The 27,158-nt window shown below is 41.9% G+C and overlaps 1 protein-coding gene and 1 long non-coding RNA gene across 12 annotated transcripts in view; one reads left to right on the forward strand and one right to left on the reverse strand.

Moving 5' to 3' along the window:
- gria4a (glutamate receptor, ionotropic, AMPA 4a) overlaps positions 1-27,158 on the reverse strand; it is a 116,692-nt gene that overhangs the window by 36,230 nt on the left and 53,304 nt on the right. For 5 of the 6 annotated variants that reach the window (XM_037074025.1, XM_037074015.1, XM_037074044.1 and 2 more), the window contains exons 6-13: positions 24,967-25,020; positions 23,208-23,366; positions 17,836-18,003; positions 16,583-16,687; positions 15,596-15,706; positions 4,511-4,717; positions 2,425-2,640; positions 1,533-1,693 (exon numbers count right to left, since the gene is read on the reverse strand). In XM_037074025.1, the coding sequence (XP_036929920.1) occupies positions 1,533-1,693; positions 2,425-2,640; positions 4,511-4,717; positions 15,596-15,706; positions 16,583-16,687; positions 17,836-18,003; positions 23,208-23,366; positions 24,967-25,020 (1,181 nt within the window). Of the gene's footprint in view, positions 1-1,532; positions 1,694-2,424; positions 2,641-4,510; positions 4,718-12,922; positions 13,058-15,595; positions 15,707-16,582; positions 16,688-17,835; positions 18,004-23,207; positions 23,367-24,966; positions 25,021-27,158 lie in introns of those variants that run through there. The other variant, XM_037074061.1, reaches the window with a different exon arrangement.
- LOC119005933 lies at positions 5,014-19,637 on the forward strand. 6 transcript variants are annotated; one of them, XR_005070626.1, is made up of 5 exons: positions 5,014-8,349; positions 13,686-13,829; positions 17,007-17,160; positions 17,876-17,998; positions 18,083-19,637. It is a non-coding gene; the product is annotated as an uncharacterized LOC119005933 (long non-coding RNA). The 6 variants fall into 6 exon arrangements; XR_005070625.1 differs by lacking the exon at positions 17,007-17,160 and having other exon boundaries at positions 5,028-8,349; positions 18,083-18,127; positions 19,097-19,637; XR_005070623.1 differs by lacking the exons at positions 17,007-17,160; positions 18,083-19,637 and adding an exon at positions 12,962-13,133 and having other exon boundaries at positions 5,020-8,349; positions 17,876-18,057.

The following is a 27,158-nucleotide window of genomic DNA, read 5'->3' on the forward strand; positions in this document are numbered from 1 at the left end:
GACCACTCTGTTGCCTCTCGTCTGAGCCATTCGGCAGAGAAGTTGCATTGAACACAGCTTCAGCGTGCTGCCAGTTCCACAGTAGCGTGTACGTTCTGCACTTGCGCGGGATGCAATAAGCCTCCTTAACAGCAGGTGGTGCAAGTCTTGTGCCAGTACTCCAAAACATGAAAAAAGGAAATGATGGAATGGAGTGCATCGAAAAACAAAGCGCACACAGTATTCTGCCCCTCCCACACACCGCGCTGATTCGCTAGCACACTGCCAGTCAAAATGGTCATACTGCTAGCACACAACCAATCAGAGAATCCAATGGCTTAAAGGCTTAGACGGCCAACAGCCAACCTTCTCAGACTTTGCATGCTGAGTTGGAGCAGACGCTGTCCGCACAGTTCCAAAAGCTTCCAATGCAGCTGAACACACCGAACAGATTTGTCATAAATATACAGTTAGCACCCTCAGCCACGCCCCCCAACACAGCCGTGGGTGCAAAATCAGAGGCGGAGCTGTTGTGGAAACACACTGGGTGTGTTGAATAGAGGTGTGAGAAAAAAGGTTTTGTTTACTTTTAACATTGAAGTGAACTTTCACTTGTAACAGAGTAATTCTACACTGTGGTATTGCGGCTTTTACTTTACTAAAAGATCTTCCTCCACAACTGCACAGCTACGACTTCTCGCTGAGAGAGTTACAAAAGTCAGGACAAAGGCAAACGTTGCACATTATCATGTGAAGGGTGCGGAACAAAAAAAAAAAAATCTATAACTGCAGAAGTGAGACTAATTTTGTATCTATCCATCTTTATCCTGCAGCACAATATAAACCACTGAGCGTCGACAGTGCAGTGAGTACTATCTGTTCACACACTTGCTCCCTCTTCTTCTTATTCTCTCAAGCACACTCACATTTTGCTCACACCTTTTCCTTCTTTCAGCTTATCGTCTATCACTCTCCTCTATCTGCTGTTCCCTCTGTCTTCGGATTTGCTCCCTTAAGGTCCCGAGGATGATGGCCATGAATATTTCACTAAACTGCATTCTCAGGTTATCAATAATAAAATGCCATATTCCTATAAATATTCTAAAAATACAGCCGGACTCTGCCTCTTCAGTGGTGCGTTAAAAATTCATACACATCCAGCAAACTGTTAAATCTTCCCACCACAACGCACCCGTATGAACATGGCCGCTGGACTGTGTGCAGGTGTTTTTCTCTCACTTTTGTGTGTGTGTGTGTGGTTTTTTTTTTTTGGTGCATGTTTTTGTGTATTTCTAGCACATCTTAAAGCATCTGTAACACACCGTCTCCAAGAAGCAGTCCAGGTCGGTAAAAGCTAGGGAAAGTGCTAAGAGAGCTGATTCGCATTGTCAACACAGTGAATCATCACAGCTGTATAGTAAAGCACTTTAACATTACAGGCAGTTAGACACACACACACACACACACACACACACACACACACACACACACACATGCTAGCCCCAACCTGGACACACACTCCTGGGCACGCACACATCATTTCCCTTCCTCACCGTGGTGAGATGTCGCAGCCCTGTTGCATGAAGGCTCCTAGCGAGAACCAGAGGGAGTTGAAGATGCCAAACTCATTGGGAGGTTGGTCCGTGGGGCCCAGCTCTGTTGTGCCTTCTTCTGGCTCCTCTGCGTGCCACTCATACGGACTGAAGCGACTCACCTGAGACAGTAAAGGAAAACAAATGTCATAAATCCCCCCAAAAAACAACTCATTTAAGCTTTTATGTTGATACAGATTCAACAGAGGGAGAATAGAATGATCATACAGCTATATAAAGACACAGAGGAAACACTTCTTGATTCTGTTTGGAAGGGAAATATGTTACCTTGAATATGCCGACACGTTGGTGTCAGAGGGGTTACGCTGACATGATCTTGATTTCATGAACTTGCTTATCTGAAATATCTCACTTCGAGTGTACCTACGCAGACCTGTCTGGGATATTATTCATGTCTAACAGGAGGCCTTGAAGAATCTCACATTCCGTGAACACTTGACTGTAACAAAGCACATGCAAGGACTGTACTACGCTTGAGTATTTCCATTTTGCACAACTTTATATGGCACTTATCTGTGATTGAGAACACCTGGTGCTCCTTTATGACTTGAGAGAATTCTCCTTCTTCTCATACTGAATAAACTAAATACTAAAGCCCTCTTGTATAGTCACACATACAAAGATCTTAAATAACAAGATGCATTGCTGTGAATTAAACTGCCAAACACGATATAAAGCAGGTAAAATCATTTCACCCATACATCTCCGGCAGAGAAATGCAGCATACACATAAATGCAGCAGTTATATTACTCCAAAATCATCAGACATAACAGTAACACACTGACAGGGACCTCTTGACTATTTGATTTCTAGTTTTTAACAATCACTCACCAAAAAGAGCACAACGCTGACTCCGATGTAGGCGAACACTATGCACATCCAGATCTCGTAGGCCAGCGGGTCCAGGAAAGAGAAAACGCCTGGCTTCGACTTCTGCGGCTTCTTGATCATGATGGAGATTCCCAGAGACATGAATGGCTTGGAGAAGTCGATCACCTCCTCTCTCACCAGCGTAATGGTCAGTGGGGCCACGGCGATTTCTGCTTTCTGTGGAGAAAAGCATGTTTTGTTTTAGTCAACCTGGAGCCAGCTCTATGTAAAACAGGTGAGTGATGATGAGCAGGACCTGTCTGTGAACTCCCTTGTCTGCAGAAAGGAGGGGGGGGATTCTGACGACAAAGATGAAGGAGTCGGGGAATCAAAATTTGAAACACAAGAGGCTGCTAAAGTAGACAAGCACAGTAAAGGAGTAACTTAAGGAAAAAGGAAAAAGAGTTGACTGGTACAGCGGGGGAGAGAGACAGAGGAGGTAGATGGAAAAAGTGGCAGAACGACAGAGAAGTAATTCATATGTGGGCATGAAAGTGACACAGCCTGAATATAAAGCAGCCTGCAAGGTCTCACGCACACTTGCGAGCGCACAGACAAGCACACACACACACGCACAATCTGTAGAGGAGTCAAAAACATCATTCATTCAGCACACTGAGTATCTGTTTCTGAGCAGCAGCGTGTGTCTAAACAGCGTCTGCAGTCTTAACTGAAAAAAAGGGGCTACAAAAACAGCATATCAAACAGCCAGCGTGAGGCGTTAGGGTGTTACGATGCGAGGAGGCTGAACAGCAAAAGAAAGACAAGAAAGTCAGATGAGATACGAGAGAAAAACGAGAAGATGAGACGAGGAGAGAGAGGAATATCAAACCCCCCCCCCCCAACGCTGCTCAAAATAAATGGAGAGCTGCAGACAAAAGTACATGACATGAAAGAGAAGGAGAAGAAAAAAGTTGTGAGGTTAAACAGAGAGTAGAGGACATAAAACAGAGCAGGACAAAGTGCTGCAGTCTTACGGCGTCTTTTCTCTGCATCAGAGAGGGCCGCGAGTGTTGGGGAACAAATCAAAACTGATTAGTCATTCCAGCGGTTCTGCTGTGTCACCTTCCAACCATCCGGATCCCGGAGGCTAATTAATTCTGTTGCTGTTCTGCAGCGACGTCTCCACTTTCACTCTTCCGCACAGTGACGACTGACATTGTCTTCTGCATGTTGATAAAGTTTGTGTTGAGACAGAGGTGTGAAACCCTCAGCCCGTGCGTGGCTGTCAGTAGCATAATTAGGCAGCTCGCCAAATTCTCAGGAAGTAAGTGAACCCTTCGACACACCGCGCCTCCGCAGGATACTGACAGGAGGAGACGTGGAGCTGGAGACAAGTTTATGTTCTCCATGAGAGTTGTTTGGAGCTATTTGTTTGATGGCCCATAGATGGGTACACAGAAGTAGGAGCCCTGTAACAGTCCTGCATTATATACTGTACATGTATATGATCTCTATCAAGATTACAATGTTCAAGTAATGTTGATCCTGTAACAAACGATTCTTGAGTTGTACACCTTTTATTTTCCTACCCTTTTTTATGTACAGCAGTACACTGTAAATTTGACATTATGCGTTATTGTGTGTAAATTGCTGACAAAAACACAGATTCAATCAAATTTGTGTTTGTGTCAGTTTACGGGGGCCAGAAATAGATTATGATATTCATAACCAGGTTTTCATTAATGTACAATGACCTGAAAATAAGAATCATTGTGTTTTTGTTACCTCAAAATGAGCCTTTTATATTGACAATGTTATAGAATCATTTAATTTACAATTTATTAATGTACAAAATAACAAAAATCAATGATTGTTCGGTTGTCCTCTTTTCACTCTCTGCTATTCTCCCTCCTACTCTCACTGGCCGAGTAAACATCCAACTGATTTCCTCTCTGATTACTGGTTGAGTTGAAGTCTACAATTTGAGCTTATGATGGACAATATCTCCTGTTTTCTGGCATTAGGCAGGCTAAACAACGGGAAAATGCATTGCAAAAATAACAAGGGAAATTAATCGGTCCAAATTCTTTCGATCCACACTCACCCCGTACACGAGCTCTCCAACCATGCCGTTCCATATCTTCGTCTCTGGGTCCCTTGCGCCGTATTTCCCATCAGGCACGATGGAGATTTTGTATTTGATTCCAATGTGTTTGGCGATTTCTGAGGCCAGGTCCACGCAATACCCCTCGAACTGGTCGTTGCCTTCGTACAGTTCCCAGTTCTTCTTCAGCATCACATAGGGACCCTCCTACAAGACCAGCATAAAGGGGAGAAAGACACAACTGTTTGGAGGAACATGACAGCAGGGATTATTAAAAGACAGAAAGTGAAAACTTATCGAGAGGAGACAGCAGTACAGTCACAGACAGTGTGGCAGCTTAAAACACATACAGTACAAGGAAAATGATACCAGTGCATATTATAATTCCTGGGGAATAAATATACTATAGGTGTATATTTACTTCAGAAGAAACTTATATTGCTTTATTATCATACACAAAAAAACACAATTATATTTCTATTACAATTTCACAAATGGACAGCAGCATCTATGAAAATATGCAAATATTTGCTCAAAACATTAAGATTATGAAATGTATGCACATCATTATGAGGGATTGATTTAAACCACACATATAAAGGTCTAGTAAAAAATGTCCCAGACAGAACCGTCCTACCAGTATAACACAGCAGCCACCCAGAAATTCTGCACAGTTTGTAAAATGGGAAAAATATTACAGCTGTTTTTTTTTTTTTTTAAAGCCTGTCTGAGGAAGAATTTTTAAATCTTGTGTTTCTAACTTCTAGTGTCATGTTTTATGCCTCCGTCTGACTCTACATGGTCCCCCACTGGGACCTGCACCTGACTCAGTACAACACTAATGCTGAGAGGAGAGAAATGAGCAGAAAAACACGAGAGAGAAAAAAGGGAAAAGCAGACGGAGACGTCTGTTTTGGTAATCGGTCATGAGAGGTAGAACGGTTTCTGTGTGTGCCGTTAACAACGATGAAAGAAAACAGAGAGTTTAGTTCATCAGCAAACACAAGCCCTGGAAACACACTGTCACACCTACAGAGGATATCCACAGAGAAAAAAGACGCGGGCACACAGACTTTTTGAGTGACAGCGCATCCATCACAGGCGTGTGAGTTATGGTATTATGCCGGAGGCTGCTCACCCTGTAATCCAACTGAAACCAAGCCTATTAAAATGTCATCAAACCCTTTTTAATCAAAGACTAATCTCATCTAATTAATCAAACAGGCTTTCATAATATCCAACACTCCCGAGCTGTGAGACGGTTTATGAAGATCATAAAACACAATACAATATGATAGTGTGTTTCTTATTGATCTCCTCATTCAGGAAATTGATTCACATTGAAAACAAGTACAGTTTAATCAAAGAGGATTGTAAGAGGACATGTTGTAAAAGGGGTCAAACGAGCAGAAAAGTCACAGACACACGGATTTGTAAGGAATCGACAGAACAATCTTCAATCCAGGAAATGGAAAAGGGAGCAAGCAGGAAGAGGGGTTTAGAAGAGATCCTGCAATGGAGACTGAACTCTACAAACAAATCTTCTGAAGCGAAGCTGGATTTACAAATTGATCTACTTTCTCTTCAGTAAACAAAGGGCTAAAAATATAGCCATTTACATGTGTACTTGTGCATGTTCAAATGTAAAGTGTTTGTTTTATAAAGTTATTCAATGATCTCACATGTATCTAGATTTAAAAAATGCTTCATTCTTAAAGAAATATTCTTGCTTTTATTTGTCCAGTTCTTTCGTTTATGACTAATTACCTTCAAAACTAAAGACGTTCCCTCCAGCTAGAGCTTAACTAATGCAGTGAACATGGTAGTAAATACACCTGCTGAACATCATATTCATTGTGAGCACGTTAGCACACTGATGTTCGCATTAAACGCAAAGCTGTACCAAATCATGCCTCACAGAGCTCCTAGCATAGCTGAAGACTCTGTTTCTACATCCATTTAAATGTAGTTTATCATTAAAGGGTAACACCATCAATTTTAAATGTGAATGTGTGTTTATAGGTCTTGGAAAATACTACCGCATTTATTGCAGTATAAAGCCTTTTGTGACTCCAGAGGAGACTGCATGTAATCTGATAAATTGCCTCCAATTCTGTCTCTCAGTGGCTAACTTGCACTGTGGGTAATGCAGGCACCAGGTTTTAAAAAGGAATTCGTCAATACTTTTTGGGGGGATGTTCATGTGATTTTTTTTGTGTATAACAAATAACAAATATGAAACAAACCCCAACCCTACAAACAAAAAAACACCCCAAGCACTGCATGATCATATTTCTTACAACACATTATTTTGCCAGTATGAAATTAGTGAAAACAAAATACATTTCTTCCAAAAACCACCCCACAAACAAAACTGAGTTCTTAATTTATGCTGAACATTCTTCTCAAACACTTTTATCACCAACATCATCAAAATCATCATCATCCAACACAAAAATTGTCCCTGTTACGTTCAATGTCAGATGATACAAAAACATTTCTCTGAAAATGTCATTATCAGGGACTTGAGCAGGTCCCGGGGCTCTCATTCCATCAACTCATCATGAATCAAACTGTTAATGAACAGCAAAACAGTTTCAAGTAAATTCTTTCGGCTAGATCAACACCGCCACAAGGACTGCTCTGTAGCAGGAATAACAACAATAATTACCATGTGAGCTGAGAAACAAGTCTTGAAGGACAATTCCATTACTGTTTATGTCTAATTTACATTTTTCACAATGATCTCGCTGTGAACACCATATTTTTTTCTGTTTAACTTTGTTTTACATTCATCAGCTTGATGGCTTCTAAACTGGTGTGATAGTTACCTTCCAGACATGCACCAAATAGTACTGACAAGAAAGGGAGATTGCAGTTAGTAAAGAAATCACAATGACAACACAGGAACTTTCAAGAAAATTAATAATAAATGATCTAAAGGCAGTCCCTGCGTCATGAGGGGGCGTGGCCTGTCGGATTGTCCCGCCCCCTCAGTCAAAATGTATGTATTTTCATTTCATTTTTTTTTAAAAAAATATTGTTTTCAGTCTATGATGTCTTGAAAACAACCCAATACTGTACTCGGAAGAAACTCCACTTACTAGTTAAAACCATAATGAACCATAATTTTGGAAATTAAATTCCGAGTTTCCAGTGGTCCTTGATCCCATCACGCACCTTACGTTATGTCGTCAGTGCATCATCCCGCCGCAAGGAGTAGCCAGCAGCTAGCGTATATTATCAGTCACAATGGACATTCGCAAATGGCTGAAAACTACACCGTCGGCGTCCCTGCAGCCTGGCAGCAGCAACAGGAGAACCGGAGAAGCCGAGGAGCACCTGCCGAGGCCAAATTCGGAGAAGGAGCAGTGCATTTAGCGGCCCAGGGAGCAGAGTGAACTGCCCGCCGGCCCGCCGGCGCCCACAGCCTCTGGGCCGGGTTCACCGGGAGCGGAGAGCCCGTCATCGCATTCGCAGCAGCAGCGTGGTTTACCGGAGGACCTCGGAGTTGACAAGCCAGTTCAGGTTCGTCTGGTGACTTTGAGTCAACTTGTATCAAAGTAGTACATGATGTTCAGTGCCATGCCAGCGGTAATGACTGCGTTCAAACACGCACTAACATTCAGGGCATCAACTGCTAGGTGCGAAAACTTAGTCTCCACGTTGAAGAACGTATTTATCGAGCACAGACGTAGCACGTTGCATAGACGGAAAGCCCATCTCATCCAGCTGGCATCCGAGAATGACCTCCGTCGGAAATTAAAAGATGAATGGAAGGAGATGCTGTTAAGGAGGTTCCACTCATCAGGAAAGAGGAGACTGCAACTCTACTGAAGGTAAGAGCTGGTTATTTTATCATCTGTATTGTTGCTACTGTTTGTGTTTGTTACCAGTGTGGTTATTGATCACACGCTGTTGGACATCACATGTTAGATCAGCGCCGTCTGATCTGTGGAGTCTGTTTTTATGTTGCTCTGGGTTACCTGGCTTGTTTCTTGCTTCTGATTGGCTAGTGCGGTTAATCAGGTTTTCGTCTGTTTCTTAACGGTCGGGTTAGAATGAACGTTGTGTTAGTAAAGCAGGTATATTTACTTGTGGCAGTGTGTTATTGTAACTTGTTTGGAACGTGTTTGGCTTGAATAAAACAGTTTGGCTGCATTAGCTTTATCATACTATGCATCACGTCATCGCCCCCCTCGGTTTTCAGCCGCCCCCCCATTGTGTACTGAGCTGGCGCCGGGACCTTTTTCTAAGTCTTATCCCCAATTCATTAAATGCTGGCAATCCCAAAGCATCAGTATTTGACGGGTTGAAAATGATACTCAAAAATCAGCTTTCATACAAATTGGACAAGGAGGGATTATTTGATTATTTCTGATAAAGTAAGCAAAATAACAAATGGTGAATGCTGTGACCAGATAATATAATTATGTCACTCAAAAATCATTAATATTCTGTTGTGTAGTGAGCAGACTCATTTTGGATGCAGTGAAACAAATTACAAATTCTTGAACCGCTTAAATGGAATATTTTGGGCCAACTTTGTGTGGATATTATCATCTACCCATCTAAGGGGTAGCAATATCAAAATGAGATTTAAAGGAACAGTTTGACTTATTTAATATGACACCACAGCCAAGAGACAGTTAGCTTAGCTTCGCTTAGCACAGTAACTGGACTCTTAATCACTGTGAGGCAATCAGCTAAGACTTCAGGAACTCCCTGTACCCAGTCACAGACATACACCCGTTATGTATTCATGTATATATAACATTTACACTTTGCATCAGAACTATCTCCCTCTGTTTTCAGTCATTATGCTAAGCTAACTGGCTGTTGGCTCCAGCTACACTATGATAAGCAAACGTGAGAGAGGTAACACCCCTCTCCATTTTTACCACTTGAAAAAATGTAAAATGGCTTTTTCCCTACTCTTCTGACATTATTGAATCTCAAAGAGAATCATCCACTTAGTATGTGTTAACAATGAGAATACAACCATCTCAGTTCCCTCCATCAAATTAGCGTCAGCTTTATTATGTTACAAGTTCAAGGTTTTGAAATCAGAGCAGCCACTTGATTTGACTTAAAAGTTAAATCTGTGATTACGTAACAGCTACACATAACCGGACATGCACACAAGCCTGTAAGAGCTCTGCTGTTTCTACTTTACAAAGCCTCTTTCAGGTCTGTTATCAGTTTGCCCCAGACGCCTTTGTCTTGGTGTGAAGGTGCCAAGGCTCTGTGTGTTTGTGTTGTCCCGGAAGATGGCGCCCACTGGGACGAACGCATCATGGGTGGGTGTTGCATGTGCCAACAGAAGGCATGGCAAGAAAAGGGAGGTGAAAACGGGAGGAAAAGCGTGTCAAGACCAGGAGGGTGAAAGGAAAAGATAATAGGAGGGCACAGTAAGTAAATTGGAGGACATGCAGATGGAGAGAGGGACGTGGGGCGTGTTGGCTGCGTAAAAGTATAGAGGAAAGATGAAGGGGCTGATCAGAATACAAACAGATAGCTATAGGGAAAATAGAGGACAGATAGGAATGGAAAAAAAGGGAAGCATGAAGGAGAGATAAAGAGGGAATATGACAAAGTGAAAAACGAGAAGGGGAAAGAGGGAGAGAGCAAGAGCGGGTATAGGGTGAACAGACCGACATGAAGAGGGGGAGCAGCTTTGTAGAAGCAAATGGTTGGTGCTGATAAGACATGAAACACTTCACACTGGAGCCAAAGAGGCAGACAGGACTTGCTATGTAAGCCAGTTAGCCAGCCAGTGAAAAGCGGCACCCGACCGGACAGTCACTTAACTGTCCCGCCATCCATCCAGGCTGCCAAGCAGACACGCAATCAGTTCAGCATTTAAAAAGCTGGACTGTCACGTAACGAGTTAGCCAACCGCAGAGACATTTAATCAGCCCGCGAGCTGTCCATTCAGATGACCAGAGGGGTAAGCCAGACAGCCGGTTAGTCACGCTTCAGTCAGTCAGTTGGTCAATCAGTCCACTCATTCATTAATTACCACAATTACACTACATAATCATCTATCTAGTCACATATTAGAGCGTGAGTCAGCATGTGAGTCTCACAGATATCCAGCCATAAAGAGAGCAGCCAATCAGCCGCTACTCAGTTTATGTGTGAAATGTACCTTTCCACATGTGACAATCACAGTTTTACATGTGAATTCAATGTTGTCACGTGTGATTTTAACATTAGAATTTTACAGTTTACACACAAAATTGACTATCTAATATCTATACTATCTAATCATAATTTCATTATGTTAATATCTTAACTTCTGGATCTTGTTTGCTTTGACCATGTTTTTTTTTTTATAGAGCCCTTTGTAACTTTGTTTTCAGAATGTGCTACATAGATAAAGTTATCAATATACATGTTATTATTATTTCCACATATGAATTACATAGACAAAATATAGAAACAAAATATAGCACATGAAATGAGATGTGCTTCTTCACGTCTAAGTTCCACTTTTTCACACATTTTCATGTATTACTGGCCATTTTCAGATATAAACTAAAATTCCAATTTAGTTTTATTTCAACTTTTTAAAATGAAATAATAATACCTAGGAACTGGACATTTTTGCAAGTGATTGCCTTTTTTTAAAAAAAAGAAAATATTACTTAAAATTTCAACATGTGAAATTTACATTTAATTTTCACATGTAAATTCCAAAGACTCATACGCGATTGGCTTTTTTGAACTCCCACATGAGGAAACAAAACACGTTACATAAAATGTAAATCTTAAAATTTTCATTCATTGTCACACAGTGATTTCCTCATAAGAAATGTACAATTCCACATGTGATTAAAATACATTTGGGATTGGCTTTTTTCTGTATGTGGAAGCCTGTCAGTTCAACAGCTTTTCACAGCAAGTAAGTCAGCCGGTCACAGAGCAAGTCCCACATCAGTATGTGGTCCTCAAGGTGACCACCCAGCCTGAGGCCGAGTCTCACCAATGATCCAACCTTTTCAAAGAGTCACTGTCAACCAGCAGCCAGACAATATTTTGGCTGCGCTACTTCTACATTTTGCCAAATCCAACACTTTCAGACGCTTGCATATTCAGTATTCTGTAATTTGACCTACTTTATGCGATCGCATAAATAATGTACCTTCCTAATATCAATGTCCCCAACTTCAGCTCTGTGTGTTTTATAAACACACTGTTGGAGCAAGTTTGACAGTGAGTTGACCATTTTTTATGGCTCTGTGTGCTGCACCTCAGCAGGCTGGTCTTCCTGATAATCTATCCCCCATAAAAAAATACATTTAAAGGCAAATTCAATAGATCTTTTTTATAATTAAATATCACATCAAAGTCAACTAGACATGCAAATCTAAGACTAAAGCAAAAGCATGAAAAACAGATGTCTTATACTGACGGCTATGCAGAGTACAGCAAATACTTAAAGGCAAATGACAACAGGCTCCATCAATGCACTTTGCTGACATGGGTTGTGTTTGTGCAAATATGTGCATGTAGGCATTTATTTCTAATAGTGTGAGGCTAATGCAACTGTATATATCCCTCCTCCTTTGTCGGTTGGATGCTTTTGGACATCTACTATATTTAATGTTAACACGTTAATGTTAACGTTCATTGCTGATCAGAAAAAAAAAATGAAAACCAATTAAAACACTTAAATGATGGCATTTCGATGTTAAGTGTGTGTATCTCTCTCTCTGCTTCGGACAAAGCGCCCCTAGTGTTGAAAACCTTTCCGTCCAGGTGTAGTGCTCTCAGAGGAGCCGAAATTCGAGAGAGGAAAGTTGGCCGAGTGAGCATGACTGAGTAGATTTACAGAGTGACGGAGCAGAAAGAGCAGGACAGGGACAGGGAGAGTGGTATCCAAGGGAGAAAGCTGCAAAATGCAGGAGGACTGACAAAAGGACCTGTCCATATACAACTCCCCTCCTACACCTTTGCTACGAAGACAAACAGAAAGAATGAGGAAATGTAGAAAGGTGTTACATTTGTCATACTGTAGGTGCTTTGCAGTGTGATACAGAAGGTGGTGGTGAAAAGACTGAAAAGAATGTGAATTAACATTGCTGTCCAATGGTCTGGTGATTTTTCTGTAGCCAAATGTCAAATCTTGACAGAATCCCTCGCTGAGCTCTTGTGGTCCTTTTGTCTTGAGGGGAAGACACAGTGCACGGTGAGCAAGGCATCCCAGAACACGGCAGCCGTGTCTCGTCTTTCTTTGTCATTGTGTGTCTGTGCTAATGCAGGGCAAGCCACTTCTAAACAAATGAACAATTCCAAAACAAACAAAAAAAAGCACCTTTTCAAAGAAATTATGCATAAAGAGAAAAGCCCTCAGGACAAAACAAAAAACGGAGCACAATGAGTCTTTGTACAGAGCTTTAAAGACGCTCGGTCTATCAGTCTGTCTGTCCTCTGTCTTTCCCGAAGGGGTTCGTGACTCAGGTGAGTCTGCGTTTTCAGTCTGTTGCTCTGTCTGCAGACCCGGCATCAGTGTCGCAGCAGAGGCTTCCTCATCATCAGAGGCTGCAAAGAGGAGGAGGTGGCTGAGCTCACGTTAGCCAAGGCCTGCTGAGGTCACCAGCCACAGAGAAATATGCAGGTGGGGAAGGCATGGAGGTAAACATGAGGAAGGAATGCGGGGGGTTAAAGAGATAAGTGGAGTTAAAGATAGACAGAGAGAGAGAGAGAGAGAGAGAGAGATGGCATTGGGATAAATCAGATGATAGACATGGGAGGGAAGAAACGTGGAAAGGAACAAACACCGAGAAGACGAATGCAGTGATGCCAAATCCACACTCATCTCTTTTACAGCCACACAAACTGAATGCAATTACAAACACAAGCCAAGCAGTCATACGGACAGCAAAAAAAATACTGTGATGTATTCATTAACACAACGGTTCATAACAGTACAACTTGATATACACATAATCAAAACAGGATTTCTATCAAAGATCAACAGCCTGCCCTTTGATTTATTTGAGTGTGTAGACGTGTTTCGCTTGCTTTGGGTCTGGGTGTGGGCACCACACCACACACTGCGCTGAGGTGTAATACATTGCCAGTTGAAGTGTGCATGTCTGGAGGCGGGGGGCTGTCACCAGGGACATTTAGTCCAGCTGAATTCATTTTTCTCCACTCTTTCCTGCAGCATGTGTGGTCCTTTCTCTCCGCGCAGACCTGGCTGGCTGCTCCCAAGTCTGGCCACCGGAGGCACTGTAGACTTCAGCTGTGTCATCAACTCGTCACTGGAAAGTTGTCCATTTATAGGTGTTCCTGTGAGCACTGCTTTACTGTAAGTGCAACTACAGATATTTTGGCGATACTCAAGGGTTCGCTGGATGAATGGCTTGAAACAAAAATGCTGAATTGCCAAAGCTCAAGCATCTGTGGCTTGTTTTATCTGCAGGCTGAAATTAGTCCTTTGAGTTGCTTTCGCTTGCATCACTTTGCATGCCCAATTGAATTAGACTGATTGCCTTTACAGGAAGGGGATGGCCACCATAAAAAGGCTGCAGATGGGTCGAGTGAAATCAAATGTAAGCAGAGGATGTGCACAAGTCCAACGAATAGCCCTCCTTTATCCGAGTTTGTAGAAGAAAGCGGAATAATTACACCGGGCTGCAGACCGGTGTCTATGTGAAAGCCATTAGAAGCGACTGGACTGAGGTCATTTCTAAATGGTGATCCGAGGTCAGTTTTAGATTTGCCTACTAATGAGACATTAGTGTAATCTTCCAGCTGGACAAGTGCCACTCCCTCCTGGCTGTGCTCTGAGTGCTCGCTACAGCTCGTACACATCCAACTTGATTTTTCTTTGACATTCACAAAACTCTGCCACATGACACCCCCGTTGTACTTCATCCCCTGGCTTTCTGACACTAAACGTTTCCTGATGGCCACTAAGGACATTAAGTTTCTGCCCCCGGCTCATGGTTTAACCATAAACCCTACCTAAGACTTGTACACTGACTAGAAAGTGTAATGACTTCCCTTTTTTGGCAACAGATGCCCATTTTTTCCGTAAAATTCTGATGGCTGGACTTTGCTTATCAGACGATACTGATTCATATGTATATGTATATATGAATTACATATGTTGGCATATTTGTCAGATATATAATCATATATACATATACTATATTGTGTATGAATTCACATTAATGTGTAATATACAAACTGTGTTTATAGTGATAGAGTATCATGAATGTATATATGAAAAATGCATCATATAATAATTAATGTAATATTTATCTATATATACATTTTACCATGAGTATTTCATATATAAACTCATGTCTTTACATACATTAATTGCATATATATTGTTAAGATGTATCACAACTGCATAAAATATATAAAAAATCTCAATTCAATTTATGTGCAAAATTGTCCATGGGCATTGGATATATGTTATAAACCTATATCTCCTTATAGTATATTGAAGAAGGTATGTATGTGATAAACATTTATTGCCTTAAGGTAACATATACATATACATACATAGGGGTAGCAGTGGCCTCTCTCTAATAAATAAATGCTGTTGTGTCAGGTCGCTGCATAGACTTTTGTGCTCGCTGTTTTCGATTCAACCATTTTAGGCAGTGACACAGGAATTTATGATACTACATATAAGTATAAGAACAACCCCACTCGCAACCCCTAATTGGCTGCATATAGCTCATGTGTTCTGTTTATAACCAAGAGTGAATCCTTTTCCTCGTTTTATTTGAATAATGTTAAAAATATACGAAAAAGCGAAAAAAATTGAAACTATTTGCTTCTATCCTATACCATTTTGCGATCGCTTAGAAGTGTCTTGTAACCCCTTGCGGAGGTCCCAAACTGCAGGTTGATTGTCTTTTCTACAACAGATTTACACCTTGTTGCATGTCCGTCACTCCGAGCCTCTACTTGAGGTAGCTGAGAGCTGGAAAATCCAGTATGAGCAAGGTTTTGTTGAAATTGAGTTTTGGGATTTGAAAAGACTGAATGTCAGTGTTACAGCTTCAAACAGTGACCAAACTATTCAGAAATGAAAGAAGTCTGAGGGTACATTACCATTATGGTTGTCACGACTACTGTCCGGTTCTCCATCGCTGTGCTGTCATTGGACAGAGTGTTTTCATTCTGGACCAACACGAGTTTGTCTATGTCGTTCCAGTAGCCAATCTGAGAGAAGCAGGGGCATAAAAAAGACAGCGATCGACATTCAATCAAGCGGCTTTATGGCGCAATTCATGCTTTAAGTATGAAATTTAAAATGCTCACAATAAAATGAAGATAGACAAATAACAAATAAAGAGATATGAATAAAAAAACAGAACTTATGTGAGATGAAGGTAAGGAATAGAAAGCAAAAAAAAAAAGAGTCAATAGAATGAGCTCATTCCAGCAGATTTCCCATCGGAACTGTAGAAGATATTGAGAGATCTTGAGTGAGAGCCAAGAACTTTCAATAGACACACATTGCTGTCGAAGGAACACTTGAGAAGCGGGAACATGGTGTTACTTCTTTATTATAGCTACATGTATCCTTTTTTTCCAGTAAAGAGAAATTATGAGTACTTTCAACCTGGGCCTCATCCTCCTACTTTTTCCAGTTATGAAGAAGGATTATGTTCAAACTTTCCTTATTTTTTTGTCACTGTGGAGTTTTATGTCGTCTGAGAGCTGCTCTCCACTGAACACTCCAAAGAGCCTTTTGAACACAAGCTGCGATGGTTCAGTTGCACTTAACGTTATCTGAAGATATTTGTCCTTACAGTAACACAGTTATTAATTGAGAATCATGATTATGAGGGATTAAATGAGAAAAATTCAGCACATATTGAAAACTAAAGAAGTTCTCCTTGAACAGTATCAGTAAGCGCCTTCTCTTTCAGTGGTGACCAAAAGTCACTTTCACTTTTTGGCTGATGCGATTGAAAACATTTATGAATAACTTTTTTCATCACCACACGTACATCACAAAAACTGAATGCAATAAGTTGACCATGGGATGTAAGTGTTGTTCATTTTTGCCTCTAAGCCATGAGGAGAGCCTACCTTGCGAGGTCCGTTGCTCTTCAGTTCAAACACGTCCATGGTATAGTTGACCCTCCGACCGTAGTGATCAAACTGAATGTTCCCAGTCAGGCCTTGAATGCGAACCTGGATTTACATCAGAAATGACAGTGAGGATGGGAGGAAAACTAAAGAAAAATGAAACACTAATGATTTCAGTCAAGGCTGATTGGCCAGCCGTTTTCTTTTTTGCATATATTGCAGCTGTATAATCATTGTTTTTACAAATAGGTAAATGGTTCAACCACTGACGTATTTGGTTTGCATTACAGTAAATTAGTGGACAATTAGCGGTGAGGGTCATGTCATTGAGGTTATATTACAGTAACAGTAATGGTTCATCCATAGACTAAATAATAAATTATGGACAGAGCTGCCCATTGATTTGTCGGCTACTGTTTTACAGGCTTGTGTTTGGCATGATGGGAGACACCATCTTGGCTTTTTTAGATATCATATGTGACCAGATGTGGACACGACAGTTTGAGCCGGGGAGGATTCTGATTGGATATGACTGGGCAGTCGAGGACACATAGTGGTAGCGACTTGTCGGTCACAAGGTAGCAACGCCCTAAAGCATACCCTGCATTTTCATCTGTTTCACTCTAAATGGAACTACGATTTAAAAGATTAACATCAACAACACTTGAAACTAGCAAATGAGAGACTAGACTCACCAGGAAACTGTGAGGTGATACATCAAGTGAGAAGTGGAGTCATTTTCTCATAAGCTTGCATATAATCAGTTCTTTTTGAAACCAGTTGAGCAGTCCCTGCTGCAGTTTTAAACTGCTATAAAAATCTGAAAATCTTCAGGATTGTCACTCAGCATCATAGATTTCCCCCAAAATAACATGAATAGTCAGTTTAATACAAATAATGGGTCAGATAACGAAAAATCTGGTATTTCAGAGTTGGAATTATGATAATGATAATGATAATATTTGGAATACACATGTAGTTCTTGAGAAGTGACAGGAAGTCAATACAGTGTTTCCACAAGTAAAGCATCACACATTTGGTTGTTATAGTAAGTGTGTTTGGACAGTGGTGGGTTCTCCATCAAAGTCCTAACAACAATCTACAACTATAAATGTTGGCATGACTTTGTGGAACATTTCCTTGTTCTTCATGCCAGCTGTTTAACAGACTGCGTTTGTGCATGTGTCTGTGTGTTTACGAAGCGTTCGCCAATCTGTTTATACTGAAATACACAACCTTAAACTTGTGCCAACCTGTTTGAGAGCACGCTCCATGTCTATTCCTTGGTTCCAGGGAGCAGCTGGGTTTGCCAGGCAGTCACCGGCATTGCCGCGACGACTGATGTCAATTTTCTGTCGGCGGAGGGTGCGGAAGGCCTCGGCCATCACAAGGACGCCATCGTATGTTAGCGATGAGGTATACTGAAGAATGAAGGACAAGCGGAGAAAGAAAATAAATGTTATCATTTTGACACGTTTTTTGAAACTCTTTGTTTGACAGGAAAACAATGACTTCTTTGTCAGAGAGTGTGGCCAGAGCTGGGAGGTAAAAAAAAAAAAAAGCACACATACTTTGTTTTGCATCATCACAAGTCTGATTTCAGTCTGTCAGTGCACATCAGGGATGGCAGATGTAGAGAGATGGGAAGATGAAAAAAACATAACAAGATGGAAACTAACAGAATCAGACTCCTTCATAGAAATAGTTTCAGTAGATTTCAGGTGCTTTTCTGTGCCTTTAAACACACTGTTTAAACTACATCGGTACGGTTATGTAAATACTGTAAAAGACTTTAAATCACCACTGAATGTGTCTGATGTTTTTGGTTCTCAGTGACAGTAGCCTTCTCTGCAGGTCTGCATGGTTTATATAAACAGCAAACAGTGTTTAAAAAGATGCCTTCTGTGATTTACAAAGCTTAAGTTAATTTTGCAGGGATATACCATTGTTCTGTGTAACCTGTTCCTAAAAATGGGAACCAATCTAATTCTGATGACATCTGTTATCCTGCGCTAGACCTCAGACCATCTTAACATCCATCCATGTGGACTTAACCTCATCAGCAGGCAGACATGCTGACCTGTGCCTCAATTTGTCTTACTACTCTGACTTTTATTTGACTTCCACAGTTAACACCAGTGAACATCAATCAGCACCACTGTAAATGTAACATCACTGTAAATGTGCCACTTTTAGACAGGCTTATAGTTTTAAAATATACATTCACTAGGCCATTAAAATGGCATTAAAACTATACGGTAAATCTGCTCATGAAATCCCCTTTGTTAGAGGGAATTCCCCTAGATGTTGGAATTAATACAGAGTCCCTGGATTAATACACGGGGCTTTGTTGGGTTTTATTCAAGGATGCAGCACTTAGGGAGTGAGGTGTTGATGTGTAAGGGAACTTGGTAAGACAACGAGACAGGCTGAGAGATTCTCAGCAGCCGTTCTCTAATGAAACTCTTAAAAGTTGTGGTGATCTTGACAGATTGTTTGACAAATTCATTACAGGTAAGAAGACACAGCGCAGCAGGGAACAGCACCACACACACTCAGGGGCAACAAACGCACCCTGCCCACACACACACACACACACACACACACACACACACACACACACACACACACACACACACACACACAGCCCCACACAGACAGAGGCAGTCAAACACTCAGCGGGCTGCCTTCACATCACCGCAGAGACAAGTGGTGAGATGAAAATGGGAGGAAAGAGGGAAGACGGCTGAGAGACTCCACCAACGCTCTCCATGCCTCTCCAGGTGGTTTTCTCTCTCACTGACATCCCTTGATTTGTATCCCAAAAGGCGTGTTTTGGAAGGCTGCGCAACCATGTCATCCACCTTTCATCACTCCCCTTTGAAATGAGAGAAGCCTTTAGGCGTGTGACTGACAGATGACGAGTATAGAATCCAAATCAAGGAGTAAACAACGGCAAAACTGAGCCAACTAGCATACTGCTTTTTGTGTGTGTCAGGTGTAGGACAGAAACACCTCGGGGACACACATGAAATGGTGTAGGCTTTAAAAAAAACAAAAAAAAAACCCCACGGATTCTAGGATCAGTTCAAATCTCCCAGCTCAGCTAAAATCTACCAATTAAAACAGATTTTCTTTGTAAATGTCGAACAGGGTAAAACACACAGCCTAACACAGGTTTACTCTACAGCTCTGTATCAGACCGAGGAGCACATTTATAAATGATATATGCAATAAAAGAAAGCATGTGCCACTTTTTACACAGAAACAGAACATACATACACACAGAAAGTGTCATAAAAAATGCATGAAGCCCATTTAGAATGTACATATCTGCATTCATGCTTTACACCAAAGACCGAGTGAACTGACTTGAGTGAAATAAAGTAGCTTTGCAGCCATAAGATATTTTTCTGTAGTCAATCTTTTCATTAATTACTTTATTCATTATTCATTTATTTTTAGACAAGCTCTCTATGTGCCTGTCAGTCGGTAGGTCGGACAGCCACTTGGGTCCAGACTGAAGTACTGTATTTACAACAACAACAACTATTGGACGGCTTGCCATATTTGACACTGACATTCTTGTCCCCTCAGAATGCACTGCAACACTTCTAGCGATGACGCAGCTTTTAAAATAGCGCCATTATCGGGTTCAACACTTTGGTTTATGATCAAATATTTGCAGAACTAACAACACTGCCAACGGCTATAATTTATGTTTGCTGCTAATTAGCTTATCTTTACATGCTATCATGTTCGAATAAAAAGATACATTTGGGTAACATCATAGGTGTTAGCATTTAGCTCAAAGCACTCCTGAGTTTAACCCTGCAATCCAAGTCGATAGTTCCAAGCTGGTATTTCCATCTTTCAATCTTAATGTCCCCACTAAACACAAAAGCCCTCAGGGATTTAGCTTACGTCACTGGGTAAGTGTTTGAGTGAGAAGGGCTGCAAGGGTCCAAAATGGTGTAGTAGGAATATGAGTTTGTGAGAGTGGACATTGGGACTGGGCCACAGCGACTCTGGAAGGCATTGGACGCTCAGAGCAAACAGATGTTTGCATGGCAACTCTCTTAAATTCAGAAGCAACTACAGCAGCTGATTTGTCAGATTAGCACAATTAAAGAGAAACGAGAGGAGTAGCTTGGTACTGCATGCTCGCAAAGACTCCTATCAAACACACAGAAACTGAATGGAAAAGGAAATGGCAACATTTCGCAACACAAATAATGCAATTAGAAGTGATAATGTATTTGTTTACTGACTGTGTCACAATACTATGTAATGTCATGTTCTTTTATGTCGGTGAAGTCGGGCTCGGTGGATCTTGCTTCCAGCTTGAAAATCTGACTTGGATGTTCCACTGCAGTTTCTCAAGCCAGAGGTCATTTATTTGTCTGAGTATCAAGTACAAATGATTGCAGTAAAGAACCGCCACACTACATCAGCATAAGGACGCAAAAGCTGTCTAATTTGTGTCCAAATCTTAGACATAGACATACCAGCATTGTTTAAGGGATAACTATGCAAACTGCCATTCTACTAATACACGTGTGCATGATCATTTTTATGCAGTGATATATGAAATCCATTACAAACTCTGCGTACGTGCTGCTTTTTAATGATAGACTTTGGTATAGACTGTACCAAAGGGAACATAATATAGTGGGTGTGGGTTAATGACCACACAAAACTCTGTCATTAATTTTTCTCGCCAAACGAGATGAGGAACTGAAATTAAAAATTAAAACAGTAGCTTTAAAACCATTTGGACATGCATATCTAATTCATAAAATGAGCTCTGCACCGGTGTCTTGCAAACATTCCATGCTTTACACAAGCACATATATTGATAAAGGCAGCCCCATTATCTGTTAAATATGCTAATGCAGATGTTGCAAAAACCCATTCTCATTCTGATCAGTTAGAGAACGCGTGTGGGGAAAAAAATTGTGATGCGGGGGGGTAAAGAAGAATGTTACATGGAGAGGATATGTGGCTGCGTTTTGATGAGGTTATTAAATGATCCAGGTTACAGAGCATTTTCATTACATTCCAACATGACTCTCCAGGCACGCCAGCTGAGAATCACCAGGTGAGGAGATTTTGATCAATGGCCAAACGCAGTTAGCTCAAAAAAGCACAGTCTCCAGTGCAAGAACTTCCTTACAGTGATTATCACATGGCACATTATTATACCAGAGTTCTACATGGCCTGAGGCTACGAGTTGGCCCAAGGCTAACTGAGCTCAGCTTTTACACAGCAACCAATTAGCCTAAAGCAATTTGGAGGCATCTGTTGTCACTAGAGAAATCTGATTTTCTGTCATTGTGCTAAATCATTCAAATCATGTTGTCTTGTTTGCAAAAGGTCGATGTAAAACATCATTTATGAGGTCGCGGGAGGAATTCAATCAGAGATTTTCACAAAGTTATGTAGAGTTGATGTGTTTAACTTTGTTTTGAATAAGTGAGCATGCTTACCGACGTGCATAAGTGTACCTTGTGTTGTTGTGTGAACGGTATGGGGTTGACTGATGTGTCCCACATCCACTAATGAGAATTTATCAGGCCAATCAGAGAGTGATGATTAGCCAATTAATATGGTCCTGGGTGAAAAATGACATTCCAGTAACGAATGAATATGACCGTCAACATGTATATACAGCACTGAAAATCACACAGAGCGTCGCCTTTTTAAAGTCACCACAGTGTGTGTGTCTTCTAAGAGCCAGGGACAGAGTGCTGCAGTATGATGTATTTTTAATAGGTAGGTGGACACATTTCCAGCTAATATATGCACCAATCCAACGCAATTGGCAGCAGGTCATTACCCGGTCAATAGAGGTGTGCTGAAGGAGGAGAGATAGACGGGACAGATAGGTAAGGGGGAGTGGCGGAGAGTAAATAGAGGCACATTAACGTGACAGAGAAAGGGACATGGGCAGTGAGAGAAAACACACACTGAGGATGGCGAATGGAAAGAAAAGAAGGGATATATACAGCTAGAGAGGTAAAGCGATGCATTTTGGAGACAGAACTGGATAGAAAGTGAGGGCAAGTATCCTGGAGGAATGTCATGCAAGAGACAGTTATAACCCCTCTTCAGTCTGAATAATCTGCTTGCATCACGTCAACCCTGACACCAACTCAGTGAGTCACGGAGGAATTTATGTATTCAATCGTAGTAGGATCAGCCAATTCGACGTCTCCGACATCCTGAGGTCACACTCTGACTGGCTGAGAAACTGAACCAAATGCACTGTATCGCTGTCTGAATGGTTCAAATGCAGCACATCAGCCCGTGACTGGTTACCTGTTTGAGGCTGAATTTGGCTTCTGTGTTGAATTTCATGTCCGCAGAGCTATTTGCACACCGAATCCGCCGCTAAATGTGTGTGTGTCTAGTGTATACAAAGGTGCACTAGCTGTGTGTTATGGTGGAAAATGTGTTTCCTGAATAAGCTAGTGATAGTAGGTGGGCTGCTGGAGAGAACGCCATTTCAAAAACAAGCCCCGCCACTGCAATTACCTAAAAAAATGAGGTAATTGCAGCTCTTTCAGGCATAAGTTTCCAATCTGTATAATTGATAAGGAGGGGACAGAACATTTTTATCACCTTGGGTGGACTTTCAGATCCGGGGTACTCTCTCTGATCCAGTTTGTTCCAGCGCTGCATCAGTTTAATGACGATCGGCCTGCTGAAGTCCACCAGCTGGAAACCAGTCACATTGGCACCGCCATGCATGAACCTCTCCAGAGATATGTCCTTAAAGCCCTGAGGAAGAAGAGAGAGACAGAAGAGAGAGATGATTCTAAACATCCGAAACTAGTTACAGCAAGGGGGGGGAGTGGACGACAGAACCATTCAACAGAATGTGCGAACCTTTGCTGAAATATCATACTCCACCTACTTCGACAGTTTACCCGATTATTTATAGCCCTGATTAATGTGGAGTGTAACTCTCGACAGCCGCGAGAGTGACTCCATGCAGAGTGACACTCTGCAGTGAAGTGGTCGTGGAGAGGCATCCATTTGGGAGCGGGCCATAGACAGAGCTAGAGCGTGAAGACATGTGAGGGTTATCTTGGGTTGATGGATGCTAATTGCTAAAAGCTCTAACAACCGATCTAGCATGACCTTAGCTCACTGGCCCTCTTTTCATCGTCCTGGAGAGAAATGCGGTGGAACAGATTCTAGTGATTAAAGCTGAAGCAATACTTCATTTACCGGGGTGAGATCCTGCAGCTATGACTTTGTCGAGGAGAGACAAGTCATAAAATACTAATTCTAAAGTAAAGGGAGAAACAGCGTCTGCCTCACCATTGATAACTCTACTGCCTCCCTCTTCAGACATCCGCAGCCTTGGAGTCATTTTCAACAGCAGCCTCTCCTTCAAGACACCTCAATCAAATCCCCAGATCTGCCTTCTTCCACCTACAAGAGATGGCTCATCTCGGCCCATGACTCTACCTCCTTAATGTCAAAACTCTAATCCATGCCTTCATCACATTCTTACAAGACTACTACAACAGCATGCTGTGATCCAAAGTCCTAATAAAATGCATCTAGTACATCTAGAACTCTGCTGCTGCAGATCCTATTAAATTCCTTCTTCTCACTCACAAAGTCCTCCATAAGGTCCCTTCCCTGACATGCTCCACTACTACGTTCCTCTCCACAGCCTCTGCTCCTCTGATGCCAACCTCCTGTCTCCACCACTCAGGACCAGTGGTGCGTTCCAGTTACCCCAGAAGCTGGAAGTTGGAGCTGGGAATGACGTCATTCCAGAGTTGACTGTGCTCCAGGACAACAAGATGCAATAACAGTTCTAGCAAGGTTAGGGGTTGTTAGCTGCTGTTTATAATGCCAGTTGATTAACAGGGCATTACATGGTGCTGTGCACATACAAACACTGACCACATATTGGAGTTTGACAGAACTGTTTGTAAGATGGATTTAATGAGTCGCAAATAAGACAGAAGGGCTGAAAAAACAGCTGATCCAACTGTGATGTTTCTTGAGGCGTGTCCAACTTTCTGAGTTGGAAATATGACTTCAGGGGGCATTCTGGTTAAAAGTGGCAACTGGAAACTCGGAAATTCCGACTTCAAATGGAACGCACCATAAGCACAGGACTGGGGGGGGGGGGTGACAGAGCCTTTTCTGTAGCTCCACCCTTCCTCTGGAGGAAGCTGAATGTTAAAGTAGTGGTAAGTAAATAGATGTCCCATAATGATAATGTTGGCTCAAGAGCTAAGGACACACTCATTGTTTGAAGAACTCATCTTGTGTATCTTGGGTGTATCAAAACACCAACACTCTTACAGTACATTTCACAGAGAAACAGTCAGTGCATTAAAGAGAGAGATCTTACCAGGTTTGCTATGATGTAATGGTAACCTTTCACATGTTTCCCCACACTGACAGCCTGGAGAGAAAGTAGAGAAAGTAGAGAGAGAGTAGAGAGAGAAAATATAATTTCTGTGCTATCACCTGAAAATGCATGCATTGTGGTAAACCAGAGGATATGAAGGATTCGAAATGAACATGCCACAATCCACTGAACTAATTGACAAGAACCTAAGGTAATTCAATTTAGTTTCAAGGACCCAGGCCCTCCCATCTGTAGCTTTCTCACCTCAGCCGACAGCTGTTGCAGCTACTTTCTTATGCTGATTAAAAGGGAGTGATGAGCCTGTGAGGACTTTACTTGTCCTCTGCACCATGCTGGCTCAGACTCCGAAGCCTCTTAATACATTTACAAGAGCCTCGGTAATGTCCAGGTCAGCGCTGTGTTAACTTGTCTGGCCCAACTTGTGTTAAAAACTCTGCATTGTGTAAGGGTGATTTAACTTGTTTTGGACATTAAAGAGGTGCCACGATGCGACAGTGACAGGTTTGCTGAAAAGAAATACATTCCCCGCCAAACACCCGGTCTCCTTTGATTGGTCAGCTTGTACATGCCAGACCTAGCACAGTTAACAACAACAGATACTGAATCAGTTCTTGTGTTTCAATCTAGCTGCTGGGCATTAAACATAAAAATGTGACTATGACGTAGAGTGATGTCACAAAGTCAGCCTGATGACACAACGAGACGTTCATGGAGCAGTGTTTTCTGTGGGAGAGAGGAGCTTCCGTTGGTGCGGACTTTGACCTTTTTAACTTTCAACATCTTTGACACGCACAGCAGGAGTGTGAAGAAGGAAAAAACTGAAAGCAAAACTAGTCTCCTTTAAGTGTGAACAGTGGTACAAAAAACTGAAAAGTAATCATTTTCAGCTTTCCCAGCAACATCAGTTTATTGAAACTAAAGGCTGACAAAGACATAGTTGAGTTCAGGCAACTGAAACCATGAAACCATGTCTTGGATGTCAAAGTCACCTTGACTTCATCACCTTTTCATCTCCACTTCAGGCACTGTCAGTATGCGCCGCTAATGAGCAGAATTTGTGCGAGACTGCATGGCAAAGTCAAAACTGAAATCCGTGATGTTTTTTGCCATCATTATATCTCCACAGTGTGATGCAGACAATAATAGAAATACGGCTCATGGTGTGCATCTTCATATTAATGCATGTTATGATGCATAAACCTAACGAATAAATTGCTTTCTATTTTTCTTTCTGTCTCTCATACCCACAGATATCAACAGCTACATACTGACGCAGACAGATGCATGCACGCGCACCCACACACTCAGGCACACACACACAGCACACACACACGCACACAGATCGCAGCTGGCAGGAGCAGACAAACAGAGCAGTCTCTGTCTCAGAGCAGGGAGGCTCGCCAACGCCAGCACTGCATTGCCCACTGTGACGGGAGTGTGTGTTTGTGTCTGTATGCCTGTCTCAGTGTATACCTTGTGTGTGTGTGTGTGTGTGCATTTGTGTGTGTTTGTGAGTGTCCCCGTCTGTCTGTTGACACACCACAGAAGCCAATTAAGAAAGTGTCTGTCTGTCTATCTGTCTGGGATGTTGCTTCTGGTGTATGTTTGTGTGTGTGTGTGTGTGTGTGTGTGTGTATACGTTTGCCTGTTGCTTGTATTATGCACTGATATGTATTTCACGGATTAGCACGCACGGCGTATGTGAGTGTGTGCGCGATTGTTTTGCCGTGTGTGTGTGTGTCACTGAATTTGTCAGATGTGCAGACAGAGGATCAGATGCGATGACAGGTGGCAGAACCAATGGGATGTTACACTGAAACCCGGGTCAAAGGGCACAAGCATGCACACACACACACACACACACACACACATCTGCGTCACCTGTCAGAGCAAAACCATCAAGGAAGACAGATAATGTAATGAACCCAGACAAGCATAAGGTGTCTGAGTGTGTGCCTTCATGTACTGTATGCGTTTGTGTGTGTGTGTGGGCGTGTGTGTGTGATGGAAATCTGTATCTGAGTGGACAGTATGGTGCATTTAATGTGATCCCTCACTGATGTAGCTGTTGGGGAAGTCACATTTTTTTCCCCTCCACGTTATGAACTCCAGGGAAAAACTGAAATCTTGTTTTCTGTCCACATGTCAGAAAGCATAAGGAGCGCCGTTGC

The sequence above is a fragment of the Acanthopagrus latus genome, chromosome 2, assembly GCF_904848185.1.
Source record: "Acanthopagrus latus isolate v.2019 chromosome 2, fAcaLat1.1, whole genome shotgun sequence".
NCBI lineage: Eukaryota > Metazoa > Chordata > Actinopteri > Spariformes > Sparidae > Acanthopagrus > Acanthopagrus latus.